The sequence below is a fragment of the Cynocephalus volans genome, chromosome 16, assembly GCF_027409185.1.
Source record: "Cynocephalus volans isolate mCynVol1 chromosome 16, mCynVol1.pri, whole genome shotgun sequence".
Lineage (NCBI taxonomy): Eukaryota > Metazoa > Chordata > Mammalia > Dermoptera > Cynocephalidae > Cynocephalus > Cynocephalus volans.
Window position 1 is genome coordinate 47140785 of NC_084475.1, and position 15049 is coordinate 47155833.

Below are 15049 nucleotides of genomic sequence, written 5' to 3' on the forward strand. Positions count from 1 at the left end.
TTCCTCTAACTCGTATAAGATTTAAGTTGAGTTGGTGGGGGGTGGTGATGGGGGAGAGACAGAGAGGAAGAAAGCAGGAAGAAGGAAGGGAAAGAACTTTTCAGAAACACATCCACTGCCAAAAATGAAGAACACCTGAAAAGGCATCTTAACATTTTTGTTAGAGTTCTAAGAAGTACTTTCCAAGTGGGAAAGCACCTGCCACCCAACTATTGTTATTTTCTATTTCATGCTCAAAACAAACACAAATGAAAATGCAAATTTGCCAGGTTGACATGAAAATGTGAGCCCCAAACAGCAAACGCTTTAATCAATAACTCTTACCTGGGTACCAAAAAGGTCTGAGTACAGGGTTTGATTTAAAGGGGATTGGACACCAGTGACTCAATACAGACAACAAAAACTGTTCTTCATTTCCCTAAGGATGCGTCAGTTGTCGCAATGAGTGAGTTCTTCATGATCCTCCCTTCAGCTTTCCTTCATTTTCCCCTGCAAAATTTGAAATGTCACATACTACATGTGGTATTGGGGAAGGGGGGAGTTGTTCCAAATTTCTCATCCTTAAGAAACTTACAGCCTACTGCAGAGATTCTCAATCCTAAATGTACATCAGAATCTCTGAAGAACTTCTATAAAAATGCCAACGCCAGGTACCATCTGTAGAGATTCCAATTAAATCAGTCTGGAGTGGGGCCTGAGCATCAGTATTTTTCAAAGCTCCCCAGGTGATGTTAATGTTCATCGAGGACTGCTGACCCAGGCATTTGCCTTGTGATTTGGGTGTATGGCCACTGCCTGCGTGGTCTGTTGGATTCTGACAGGGCCAGGAGCTCCTGGGATAAAGGCAGGTGCATCATTATCCATGGCTTCCATCCCCACAAGCCACCAGATGACAAGGCCTCAGAAGCTGGTGAGCTGATCAGAGAGGGAGGGCCCTTAAATGGGGAAGCTTGGAATCTGTAGGCTGCTTTGCTTTTGGCTTTGGTTGTAATGGAGGTGAAGGGATCCCTGTGGGAGGAAGTAAAGTGGCTCCCACTCAGTGGAGACAGGTGAGCTCAGAAGCCATCCCAGCCACTGTCTTAGGAACTGGAGGCCTAAGGAGCTATGACAGAATCAGAAACCAGCAGTCCAATTAATTTTTATCCTTTATTTTTTTCTTTTCTTCGTTTATTTCCTTTTTGCCATTCTTTAATTTTTGAAAAGCTTTGGGGCTATAATTCACGTCTGTATGTGAGGAAATCCAGGCCTGTGTTCCTTGCCAACGCTCCCACAGGGAGCATTACTAGGGAACTAGCTCCCACTGAAGGCCAGCCACGTGGTGGAATCTGAGATCACACAGATGGAGAACTCAGTGTGCCAGAGCTGGTGCAGTCTGGTCAGGTTCCCTCCCTTTACAGAGGCAGAAGGCCTGACTGCCCGTGGGATCACGAGGTTTCACAAAGGTGGCCTGGTAAGGCCATCCTTGAAATGGAATCTCAGTGAGTATCTACCAGATGTGAGCAATCAGCTCACAGACTTGGTGGGGCCATGACACAGCAGCAATCACACCTTCCCAGAGAACTAGAGGGATAATCTGAGGGGGGGTTTGGTGGGGTTTTTTGTTTGTTTGGGTTTTTTTTTTTTTTTTTATGGTGAAATTCACCATTTTAAAGAATACAAGGGACCATCTGTTTATACCAAAAGAACTAAGTCCCAAAACATCCAGGATAAGGAGAAATAGACGTATTCCAACCTCTTCTACCCATTTCTACCACCTATTTCCTGCCTCTACCTGGTTAGGAAATTGGACTCATTTTTTGGTTCAAGAATCTCTGATCTTTTTCTAGTAAAAATATACCTTTTAATTTCTTTGGATCTTGAGACCACTTGGAAGCCAGGAAAGGGCAAGCTGATTGACAGTGAAACAGCTGACATGGAGAAGGGAAAGAGCAGGAATTGGTGTTGCAATCAGCAGAGAGTCCTCTAGAGAAGCAGGGACTGGGACACACAGTGGGAACCCACAGGGTCATGTGCCAAACACTTCCTTTCTGGGATCTGTCTTCCCAATCCATAGGAGTGACTCTAGCTGTTTTATCTACTTGACCGTGCTTGTTTGAATCTTCCCCAGATTCACTGAGATATTCAGTGTCTTTCTAATAAATGCCCTGTTTGCTTAAGACTAGTCAGAGTCACCCGGGTTTATTTCACAACCACAAAGACCCTCACTGACGCAGCTCTGCAGACTCACTGTCTCACCAAGAATCCATCTAGGGGGAGGACGGCATGGAGACTTCCAGGGAAGGCCTATGAGCACGTTCCAAACCACTGCGTGGGAGATCCTGTTGTGTGGGGAGCTCATTTTCTAAGACTATTTCCTTTTTTCCCTTTACCTTCTCTCTGTCCCTTCACATCACTGTCCACATATCAGCTGGTTCAGGGCTTTATGTAACTTGATGTTACCCATGTTGAAATTCAGTGCAGTTTGGCCTTTGGTAATTAAGTGGGCTATGTTCTGTGTAACCACTTAATAAATGCCTCGTGGACTGTTTTGGCAACTGTATATTGAGTGGCACAGAATTCATCCTTTAATCTACCAAGCAGAACGTTCTAAGGCACAAGCCTCCAGAATGGACAATCACTGAGCTGTCCTCCATGTTCCTCTGTGCTGAAGGTGGGGAGTCCTGGTCAGCCCTGGGGCAAGGCAACTTACACCCTAAAGCATGAATGACCCTCGAACCAGACTATCAGGAGCCTGACTACAGAGAAGACCTAGAAGGTCATTTCACACTCTTTTATTTAAAAGACTCACAATTATTTCAATGTTGCTATCATGAGGACCACACACTACAACACTATAGGATCCTAGTGGGAGACATCCAAGGACAGTGTCCACAAACTCTGCTTGGGTTCCAAAGGCCTCTCTTTTACACACCTGTTCTGTCTTTCTCCCCAGGGTTCTCCTATCACACACTGTAGCTTTGGAAAGGCAACAGAATGGAAGGGTTAAGAGCGTGGTCTCTGAAGCTACGTTACCCGATACTCTCAGCTCCACCATTCACTAGCCATGTCACCTAGAGCAATGTACCAAACCTCTCTGTGCCTCAGTTTCCCTGTCTATAAAATGGAACTAATGATAGTACTTAGCTCATAGGGGTGTTGTGAGAATTAAATATTAACTCATTTAATACATGTGAAGGATTTGGACCAATTCTTGGCACTTAAGAAGCAGGTAATAAGGAAGAGCTATTATCATTTGGGGCCTGGTTTAACAAGGGAGAAAAAGAGAATATCTGAGAAGTGATGACACCTCACGATATGGCCAACTACTTGCCACATATCTGAATTCTAGAGTTCCTCATTACCTCATTCAACATTCTCTTACAAAACATGTTTATTGAGCAGCAAGCAGAGTGGAGGGTCAAGTGAAGCAAGGACAGCACCAGGGTGGGGGTGGAAAGACAGTTCTTGCTCAGACCACACACCTAGTACGTGTGGTTGAAAAGTTACATGGGATTCCACTGTACTGTGCTAAATGTTGGGTATAAAGTGGTGAGCAACAGACACAGAGCCTCCGGCCTCATGAAGGTTTCATTCTAGTAGAAGAGACAGATTTTATTAAACCATCAACCTAAATAAAAATATAATAATAAATTGTGTCATACTTCATGAAAGAAAAGTGTAGGGTGCTAAAGGGTATACACTGAAAGGGGACGGAATATCATGGAAATTCATGAGACCTGAAGGACAAGTAGAAATTACCCGGGCAGAGTCAGGAAGAAGTATTCCAGATGGAGAAGGCAACATGTGCAAAGGCCCCCAGGCAGGAAAGTGAAAGAAGGCCAGAGGGTCTGTTAGTTAAAATGTGAGGGGGGTGGGGTGGTCCAAGAGGAGGCAAGAGAGCTGGCAGACATGCACTATCGTTATGCTGACCGAAGGAAGAATGCAGTTTTTGGGGTCTCCTGTCCATTACAATTTCTAGGTAGTTCATATTGGTAGCAAGAACAAAAATTCTTACAGCAAGTCAAGATAAGAAGAGCACTTGCTGCTTACTTACATAAGACAGCAGCTTAAAAATATCTCTGTTCATGCAGTGGGTATTTCTTCAGAGGGTAGCTTGGTCTTTGGAGGATATAATTTAATTCAGATGTAGAATCTTTCTATAACAAAAACAAATCCAGCAATTGCATTACCCAGAATGTAAGATCAATGACACTAGGTATGTAGTTTTGTGTGTAAAATGTCTGTGTATCCCATTTATGTGGTGTCAATGACACCAAATGTGTAGTTTTCCATGTAAAAGTTCTGTTTATCCCATTTATGATGCCAGATGTGCAGTTCTGCATGTAAAAGTTCTGTGTATCCCATTTTGTGTGTAAAAGGTCAATGTATCCCATTTATGGGTCTTCAAAAAAATGATGGAAAGATTTGTGCTATCTTTTGATTCTATTTTTCCACAAAATTTTTGAAGTACCCTCATATATGTGGGGTCCATTATATATGTGTGTAGGTAGATACTTTTTCTTTTTCTTTTTTTTTTCCCTCCATTTTAAAGGGATTTCCTTACTTGAAAAGGTTGGGAATTAAAGCAAAGCTAATGACTTTTCGGCAAGGAAGTAAAATAATTCACTACTCCCATGGTTAGGGTAATCAACACTCATCTATAAGTGTCATCCTGTAAATCTAGCATATTCTAGTATTTAATAAGTCAAGATGAACAATTCAACTACATGGCATGGTTTAATACAGGCACGGGGGGGTGCTGTTAACCTTTCTTTTGAATTCTTTTGCCATTGTAAAAGGTCACTTAGCTGTATGTCTGCAGTAGACACAAAGTACTGGATATATCTACAAACGGATGAAAAATACTCCCCACACCCACATAAAATTCAAACAGCCAAAACCACCTTACTATGTTTTAGAAGAACTTTCTTCCTTGTTGTGACCTTACACAGACCATACACATAACTGTATTCTTCCCTGGATTGGGATTCCAGTGCATAGGGGAAGGGAATGTGCTGTGGACCAGTTAGACTGTCTTTTCTGAGTCCTTCAAAAGGACCCCACTGCAGGACCTCCTCTTTGTGAATGCTGTGCTCCAAATTAGCTGCTACTCATCCCTCAGATCTAAGCTCCACTGTATCTTCCTCAAGGGGTCTGCCCTGACTCCAAACCAAGCCAAATACCCACTATCATAAACTCTCAGGACAGCATATGCCCTCCTTGGTGTCACATGTCTGTGGTTACTTGATTAATGCCTATCTCCCCCACTAAACTGTAAGTCCCAATTCCCATATTATTTTGTCAGCAAAGATCCAGTTTTGTCAGAAGCTCTAACCTTGTCTGGATGCTGCTGAGCTCTGTGGAATGTCAGAAGACTGCATACCCTTTCATGGATCTTCTTCCATGTGGACTCAAAACCAGGATGGAACCTGCTCCACAGATTAAATAGAGTGGATTATTATACACCTACTAAAAAGGATACTTACATAGAATACATAACAATATGAGTTGATATTTAAACCTTAATCATAAGAAAAAAACAGCTACATGCAAAATGGTATATATAGTGGCATTTCAATATTTTTATTAAACCCACACATAGGGAAAGCACTGGGGAATAAAAACAACCGAGATGTTAAGAATGGTTTTTGTTTGGGTGTGTGGCTATGAGTGATTCTTTTCTTCTTTGCACTTTACTGTGTTTTTCAGATATTTGTCTAACAAACAAATCTTGCCTTTACATTTAAAAATTGAATCCAAAAAATTTTAATATAAAATTTAATCCCAGTTTTCTACTACGAGGATTTTATTTTATATCTCATTTGCTTTAGGCATCCAGACCCCAAACTTAACCACACGTCTGACAGTGTCAGTTCTGCACACATGGAACATTTTCTCACTTCCATAGGAATTTGCGAACACTCTGCCAAGAACGCTGCCACCTCCCAACCCCCATCCCTACTCTTATTAACCCCTATCCACCCTTCAGAGCTCAGTTCAATTGTTGATTTATCAGGAAAAGTTCTTCCTGGACCCCTCCTGTAAGAGGAGGTCAGCTCCCCGATTATACACACCTGGAGTTCCATTTACCTGCCCCTCATTCACAGCATTTCCACCAGTAGACGTTTTTTCATTATTTGGTTAATGTCTATCTCTACTCCTAGACTGAAACTGGGATTGACACTCTTTAGTTAATAGCTCATGCCAGGGCATGGTAGGCATTGAATACCACAATTGGTATTTAATAAATATTTCTTGAGTGATTGAATTCATGCATTCATTCATTCATTCATTCATTCATTCATATCTGAGAGGGTGGGTGGGTACCAAATTCTAAATTCTGAGGTATAGGGGTTTCCAATCAAGATGGCAGAATAGACAGTCCCCAGCATCACTCTCTCTCACAAATCAACCAATTCACAACTATTAAAAAAGCAATGACAGCCAAGCTGAGGCTGCTAGAGCTCAGGGGAAAAGGAGGAAAGACCTATGGAGTGCATGAAGACGGGAGAAGCCATGATGAGAGAAAGAAAGAACCACTCCAACCATTTCAAGCCTCTGCCACTTCAAGGCTGGAGCTGCTGAACACATGGAGCAGAAGCTGGCAAAAGCTGCAGCTGTGCCCTTTGGATGAAGTTGCTTGGAGGCAGCAGGGGAAAAGAGGGCCTTGGTGGCCCCCAGGCCAGCAAGACCACTAACAGGGTTCCTGTGGACCCACATAGGTGCAAGGAGCCACAACAACTGAAAAAAAGGAGCCATTTAGAGGCCACTGAGTCATCACAAGGGACTGGCACATGGCCCATCCCATGGGAAGTGTTTTGAGCCTGGGCAGTGGGGGAGACAGGCCTACTGGGGAAACACTGGGGCACAGCAAGGACAGCCGATCTGTCCCCCCAGTCAGCATAGGACCACAGAGTGGAGACTGGACAGGAATACAGAACTGCAACGGGTGCAGTTTGCTGAAAAGACTCAGGCCCAGAGCAGAGTTTCTACACAACCCAGGTGTACCGTAACTCATGAGACCTGGAAGTACCTATAAAGTCAACCATTAAATCCTGAGCTGCATGAAAAGCCTTCCCCAGGGAATCAGCAGGAAAGCAGCAATTTAGGTCAACCACAGAGCTCAAGTCCTGGTCCCCACAGAAAGTTCCCCCATTTTAAAAGTAAGCAAAGGACAACAAATAAGTTCCAGCACAGAGTTTAAGTGGTGGGAACAGCAAATAATCCAACTCAGAACTGAAAGAAAAAACAAAACACCCACAGACCAGAGACAAAGTTTGATATTAACTAGTAAAGGTCTCATACCACCAAAGAACATCTATAACACCTAGAAGGACTGGAAGCTCCCCCTGGGCTACCAAGCCAGGGAAGGGGGAGGGCTTGGGGCCTCAGCCATGCCCTCTGATAACTGCAACCAGTCCTGAGAGTGGGGGCACTGAGAAACTCCGCCACACCCAACACACACACAACCAGCCCAGTGATGGCCACCGAGCCACCAAAGGAATGCCCCAGGCTTTCCCAAGCTGGGGCAGTGGGGAGCCTTGGGCCTTGGCCATGCCCCCCCCCAACACCAGCAACCAGCCCAGCAATGACCACCAAGCTGCTGCAGGAAGCACCCCAGGATCTCCTGACCTGGGGCAGTGGGGGACCGAGGGACACCCGTAACCAGCCCAGCGAAAACCACCAAGCCACCACAGGAAGTACTCTGGGCTCTCTTGAGCAGGGGTGGAGGGGGGCCTCAGGCCATGGCCACACACCCCCCAACACCCACAACCAGCCCAGCAACAACTACCAAGCTGCCGCAAGAAACACCCTGGGCTCCTAAGCGGGGGTGATGGGGAGCGAGGGCTTCAGCCACCCCCACCTGACATCCTGCACTGCTGAAAGCCTCCTGTTGTCCCCTGCAGGAATGAGGGGGGTGCCACAGGCCTCAACCCCGCCCCTCATCCTTCCTCCTTCTCCCGCCCTTTTTCCTTCCCCTCTCACCTCTCTCCCTCCCTCCCAATTGCTCTGCAACATCACAGAATGTAAAAAAAATATATTAATAAATAAACTTTAAAAAAATAAATATATTCTGAGGTATAACTAAGCTAAAAGTGTACATAGCAATTTGGTAATAAAAAGCACAGATATTGTTTTCTAAAAACACCTAAGGAACTTTAGCAATTGGGATAAAACCATTCTCTTTGACAAGTGTATGACAAACATTGGAAATGATGAGAACATTTGGGAATCCAGTTGTTATTATGGCCACCACACTAAGACTCCGTGTAAGGTTGTCCCTCTGCTTGGTTCTGTCCACATCAGGGTCTCCCATCCCAGCTCTCTCTGTAACAAGTATGTCCCACTGGTTTCAGGGAGATAAGACTAAAAAGTATAACCAGATCTACACAAATCTACTACCAACCCAAAAAAACACTCATGGCAAATGAAAGCACCGATGAAAGCACTGCCATGTTTGAGAACAGACTACACACATCACTTCTATACTCCTCTAAGAATTTTTAGGAGGAAGGAGTAGAAATATTTTGAAGCTATAAATAAAGCTAGCATTTAAAAATAGCCACCAGCTAGACATTGTAAATGCTTTTTCACAGGTCTCGAGTAACCAGTACCAAAGCAATTCCTACATTTGTTACTGTGATTGCTACACACAATCCATTCTACACTTGAATATCTCTGAGAATGATTGGTCAACAGATGGGAGCGCCGTTGTGCCTTTATTACAGCCATCTCTGTGTGACCCTCCTCTTCGTGCAGTGGGAAGAGTGAGCATGTGTGTTGAAGGGATTTGACACTATCCAGATGGTGGAGACAGGGAACAGGCTTGAGATTGTTCTTCCCTCTTTGGGGACTACCAATTTTCTCCCTGAGAGTTAAAGGGTCTTCCACTCCTATTAAAACCTTGGCTGATTCTCACACCAAAATTTGTCTCCCAACTCATCCCTACAACCTTGGCCCTTACTGACTTTGGTATTAAGCTAGTAGAAACTGAAAAGATGTTTCTCATGCACCTTTATGATCTGCACACAGAGACTGGTCCTGATGGCACTGAAGTGATAAGAATAGTGAGTGGGGTGGGGACAAGTGCTGGTGACCCCTAATGTTCCAGGAGCCTGCCTTTGTGATCACTCTAAAGTCAACGGAGGACAGATTCTTCCCCAAAGACAGGAAGGGCATTCCTTCATTCAAAACAGCTGTCTTAAAAATATTATCTTCAGGGCCACTTCCCTGGAGTTAAGGAGACCAATTGTCCTGGTTTGCCTGGGACTTAGGCGTTTCTCAAGACGCAGGACTTTGTTGACTAAAATCGGGACAGCCATGAGCAAACCAGATGGCCTTTCTGTGACCATGTTATTCTTTGTCACTGTTGATCATGGCCTTATTTACAAAGTCATAGCCCAATTAGGTCCAAAGTTATCAGTTTAGAGTTATTTGGGGCACACAGAATTTGCTGCCTCATCAGAGATAGCTGACAAAATCCTGGTCTGCAATCAGACTCGAATGTCACTTTTGCCAACTCCTGTGACTAAACTGGCAAAAGCTCCCAGCAAAAGCTCCCTGGTGCCTTCTAAGCAAAGCCCCAACTCCTTAGCTTGGCTTCCACAGTCCCCCTCTGACCCTTGAGCCCTGGCACCCTTTAATCCCCCAAACTGCCCCTGCCTCTCACCTCCATTAACTCTCTCCCACTCGGGGCCCGTAAGAAATCGTCATCTCCTCCACAGAACATTCTAGAAGTACTATTGTCCTCCCTTATATTGCAATAGCATTTGGTCTGCACTATTCACAAAGTTCTCCCTTGGAGAAAGCTCTTTGGGTACTTTTATTTTTATTTATTTTACATCCTTGGCTAGATTGCAAGTCCTCAGAGATCAGGAGAAATGTCTTAAATGTTAGTGTTGCCATTCCAGGTCTAGAAGAGTGATTATCAATCCTGTTTTCCTCTAAGACACTCTTTTAACCACAGAGATGCCCCACTCAACCACACACACTTGATTCTGATCCCTATTGATTTTGACTCAAACATGATGCAATTCTTACATCAGCCAGAGCTGAGAATCATTAACCTGCTGCATAAAGACACTCAGGAAACGCTGGCTGGACAAATGCACAAACCATCTAACAAAGAGAAAAGAGGCCTTCCCAGATCTCCCTCCTGATGGAATTAATCTCCTCTTGCTCTGTATTTCCCTGCATTTGGATTGTACTTCTGTTAAGTGTATACCACAGTCCATCTCATATTTAGCAACTTGGGGGTATGTCTGCCTTCCTGTCTAGTATGTGAGCCACTGGAAAGCAGAAATATGTCATGATCATATACCTTGTCCATAATAGCTGCCAATAACTGCATACTCAATTCAGACTCTTAGAAAAATCTGCTGTACTGACCACAAGAAGTTTAGGAGATGCATATAAACAAGGTACATGAACAAAAGCCATGGGCCTTCCCCAGTTCCAGTAACAGAGAAGTAGTTTGTGGCTGTAAAAAGATGGATCTTTGATCATCACACCTATTTTAAAGATGAGGAAACTGAGGTCTAAAATGTTGAGTATTTGTGAGATCACACAGCACTTAAAGGCAGATAAGCACTAGAACCCAAGTCTCCTGATCACCACTAGATGAAGGTTCTTTGCACTCTCTATTTAAAATCAATTCTCTATCTGTCTGTAAATCCAGGATTACATCCCTGCTTTGCCAACCTGCTGAATTCCAGGCTGGTGGTCAGATCATAAGCCAGGAGGGGATGGAAGCCAAACAGAGAGGGGTGTGCCTCTGACCACCTCTATCTGTGTACCACAGCTGATTTTTTAATTATGTTGTATTATTTTTTTCCAGTAAAGTAACTAACCAAGAACTCACCATGCATTAATAGATTTTATTAAAATATTTGACTTGGTTTCCCCAAATCCATGATTTAACATTTTAATATACAGTTAGGGGTAGGTATTCTATCATTTCTGAAAAACACTAAGAATGGATTGTCACTTTCTTAGTCTATCCCAAACTTAATATAATTCCTGTTAAAATTTCAGGGCCCCTTTGATTCTAGTATATATTTACTGTAAGTCCCTTTGTGAGCAATCATGTTATTTTCGTGTGGGGATTTCTCTTCTTATTCTTACCACTAATAATACAGAGAAAAGCAGATTGGCCTACCCTACATTCAAAACAGCTGTCTTAAAATTATTTTTTTGGTACCAGAGTTAAGGTGACAACTGTCCTGGTCTTCCCAAGACTCTGGGATTTCCCAGAACTCAACACAACACTGTCAGGGCTAAAACCGGGGCAGCAGACCCGAGCAAACCGGATAGCTGGTCCCCTTATTACAGAGTGCTATTTGGCATATAAAAGTTCCTGCTCTCACTCTCTGGCCTGCCCTCCAGACATACACAAATATGTTTTTATTATTGTCATGATAATGTAAACAAACCAAGAAACCATGTCTGGAAAAAGAAAATACATCCACAGGTTAATAACGTTCGTCTTTGGTTAATTAGAACCATGCGTGATTTTTTTCCACTCCATTTTGTTTTTCTGTAATTTCCAAACTTTCTATAGTGAACACAGTCTATACTGGTGAAATCAAAACTTTTAGTTTTAAAATTCATGACAGATAAAAATGGGTAAACAGTATCCATGTTATGTTTATTTGTCTATCCCACTTACAACAAACATCCTGAGATATGCTTTCCAGAGGCAAGAGAAAAGGCTCAAAAGGCTCTAACTTTTGAGTAGATTTTTAAAGGAATAATCATTTTTTCATATCAAGGTGTCACCAGCTGAATATTCCTAAGAAAGTGAACTGACATAGTGACCTGGCTTTTTTACTCCCAGCAGACCACCATGCACTCTTCAAGCAAAGAGATGTGCACTTGCCGCTGACCTTTCTTTGAACGGGGGCTGATCCAGAGGGCTGGGAGATCTGGAATGCTGGGAGGTGGCAAATGAAGTTTCCCGGTGGAAATCGGCATCCCCTTGGTCACTGGGCGAGGGCTTTCCAAACTTACTTGAATCTAAAGGTGGTGGTGATTCATTCCTTAAGACAATCCGTTCATCTGGCTCTTTGATAACCTGTGACAATGTGCATTATTCTTTAGTTGTTATTTTGTTTTTGTTTGCTTAATTTAGAGCTGGGGGTGGGGGTGGGACAAGGAAGAGAATTGAGGGTAAGATGATAGAATATCTCTGCCCCAGGGACCTCCTGCAAATAAAAGAGGGCTGGAGTAGATTAGATTAGAGACAAAATGCTCAAGAGTCAAGGCCAAGGAAAAATGACCAAGAGTCTGTAAATTTGATATATATTAACAAGCCAAAACGAATTTATGCTCTAAGCTTTGATTTATGAGATTACTGGTTCTGGGAAAGATATAATTTTTTAACATAATACTTATATGTTATGGCACAAGAAACACAGTATATTGAATCTTCTTTGCATACATGTATTCTCATGTTGTAACACAGAAGTTTGAGCCTTCACTTTGATGAACAAATCAAACTTCAAGAACAAGTTATTTACTGCCTCTATTTATAAAGTTACTCTATTAAAGGAAAAGCAATAAAAATCACTACTGATAAAGTAGATATCGGGCCTACCTACACTCTGCTTGGTGATTCATTCTGCAAATGAAGAGTTTATATGAGGGAAGCAAACCAATTAACCCCAAAGCAAAGTATACAGTGGAGTCTGGGCACTCCTAAAATAAATTCTATTTAAACTATAGCAATTCCAAATAAGCAGTACTAACTAGAAATACACTTTCCACTGCTGATTGGAGAAGGCACAAAAATTGACATAAGATAGCTGGAAATAAGTCATTCTACAAATGCTACTTCTAAAATTACCTTTACGTTAGCTGCAAGGCTGTCAAGAGAAGAAGCTAGAAGAAAGAGGAACAGGTGTTTCAATAACTCATTATTACCAGTTATCCCTAAAATTGCTGTTACATTTATTCCACAACACTACAAAAATTTTGGACAATGAATGAATTATTTAAAAACTTAATTGCTCCCTTGTAAATGATATTATCACTTACAAATCTCCCTTGAGTCACAGCAATCCTATGTATTAGTTTTTCTGTCCTCTTGAGGTCAACAATAAGGTTATATTTTTAATGACAGCATATATGGAAAGGGGAAGGATAAAAGCAAGTCTAAAGTCAAACAATAAGTTCAATGTCCCTTAAGCAGCTTGAAAAACATATCTGCCCAGATGCCCAGAGCCTAAAAGCGAGCAATGTGGGTCTAATATAAAATTCACAAGCTCTGCCTCTTCCATTCTCTTTGGTTTTCATGGAATCTTATTTATGCAGGAGCTCTTGAGTACATGTGCCCAAGGTAAACACGAACATTAAATTGAGACAATGAATACATAAGAACGTGGAGAAACATAAGGCAGCAAAAATGGAAATCACTGATTACTCTAAATAATCATGATAAGTAAGTAGACTTAATGCCAGAGAATGGTAAGGATGACTAAAAGTGAAGTGTTAAATACACACAGAGGAAACTAAGACTGAATTGGATTTTTCCAGGTTGAAAAAAAATGCTTTTGAAATGAGTATTTGTAAGGTGATGCTAAGGCCATCATGGCTTCCCCTAGTACGACTGGGGCTTAGGCAGTGACAGGAGACCTGTTCTGGGCTGCTGATTCCTCCATGCTACTGGTTGTAAGAAGAAAGATATAAAAAGGAATTTTTAAAGCCTGGTAATTTTCACATCCTGTGGGCATCACATACGTGTGCGTCCATCTTGTCCCAGGAGCTCTTGTCTCTCGCACCCCCAGCTGGGAATCAGCAATGAAAGGCCCTTTGCAGCGATAGTCACAAACCTGCCCTGTGGCCTATAACCCTCTTGCAACTGGCGTTGAGCACTCCCTCTCACAGAGGGCTTGCCTTCGTTCCCTTGCTTCTTGAAGTGCAGTCTGTGGACCAGCAGCATGGATCATCAGGAAGCTAGTTAGAAATGAAGGATCGCAGGCCCCAAGCCAACCCTACTGCACCAGAATCTGCAGTTTAACAAGATCCCAAGGTGATGTGAATGCACATTCAAGTTTGAGAAGCACTGCTTTGTTCTACCTTAGGCCTGGATGAATGAACTAATGGGTGATCTAAGCAAAGGAGTGGCCAAAAACTACAGGGATTCCAAGGACCTGAGCTCAGAACTCTGAACGGCTTCTCTAAGTGTATGTATGCCAAAAACGTAGCGCGTGACCTGTACACACACTGTAACCTCTCTGGAACCTTAGTTCTCCACCTGCCAGGATTAAGAAGACAATGAGCCAGCATTAAGCCCAACTTGTCTTCCCCAGGAAAGGATGTTTGCTGTTGCTTGGTTTCACCATAATAGGGAAGGCAGTGTTGCTTTTACAAGCTACAGGGGTGATTTTCAATTTGAAGAACCTAAATTAAATGTCAGAGGTGATGAAGCACTTTCTACTTCAAACCCTATACTCTGTCCTTGGTCAGCTGCTGTCAAAGAGTCACCATGATCTAAGGACACTGGTTTGAGTTACCGTAAGAGATTCTGCAGTCCCTGAAAAGTATAAACCTTTCAGCCTAAGATAGGGAATGCTGTTCTCAGGGGTGGCACAAGTCTAGTCCTACCAGGTGGCAAGGGAACGGGCCACCACCCTCCCTTTCTAGCCTAAGAATTCTGATTAAGCTCAGGAATGGTTGAACTTCACTGCCATGACCTTCACTATTGACATGATTCGTGTGTTTCAGTCACAAGGTAGAGGCCTTAACCAAGTGACTCTCAACATGTGGTCCAGAGATCTTTCTAGGGTTCCCCAAAACCTTGACCTTCAGATCCTCAAGGTCAAAACTATTTTTGTGATAATACTAAGACATGATTTGGCTTTTTCTCTCACGACTGTACAATGGAACTTTCCAAAAGCTACCATGACATGTCATGACGTCACCATTCTGATGGCTAATGGAATGTGTTAGTATATTCTTACATTTTAAAAACTTCTCAGTTTTAATTTCTAACATGCTAAATATTCATAGATATTATCCACATCAACAAACGCTCTTTGGGGTCCTCAATAATGTTTAAAAATGCAAAAGG

General features: G+C 42.8%; 1 protein-coding gene across 4 annotated transcripts in view; it reads right to left on the reverse strand.

Moving 5' to 3' along the window:
- Positions 1-344: 344 nt before the first annotated feature.
- The window catches only part of SPATA6L (spermatogenesis associated 6 like), a 57013-nt gene continuing 42308 nt past the window's right edge, over positions 345-15049 (reverse strand). For all 4 annotated transcript variants that reach the window (XM_063081152.1, XM_063081150.1, XM_063081151.1 and 1 more), the window contains 5 exons: positions 12824-12858; positions 11865-12052; positions 5315-5408; positions 4034-4136; positions 345-489 (listed from right to left, as the gene is read on the reverse strand). In XM_063081152.1, the coding sequence (XP_062937222.1) occupies positions 4047-4136; positions 5315-5408; positions 11865-12052; positions 12824-12858 (407 nt within the window). In that variant the 3' untranslated portion in view covers positions 345-489; positions 4034-4046. The remainder of the gene's footprint in view (positions 490-4033; positions 4137-5314; positions 5409-11864; positions 12053-12823; positions 12859-15049) is intronic.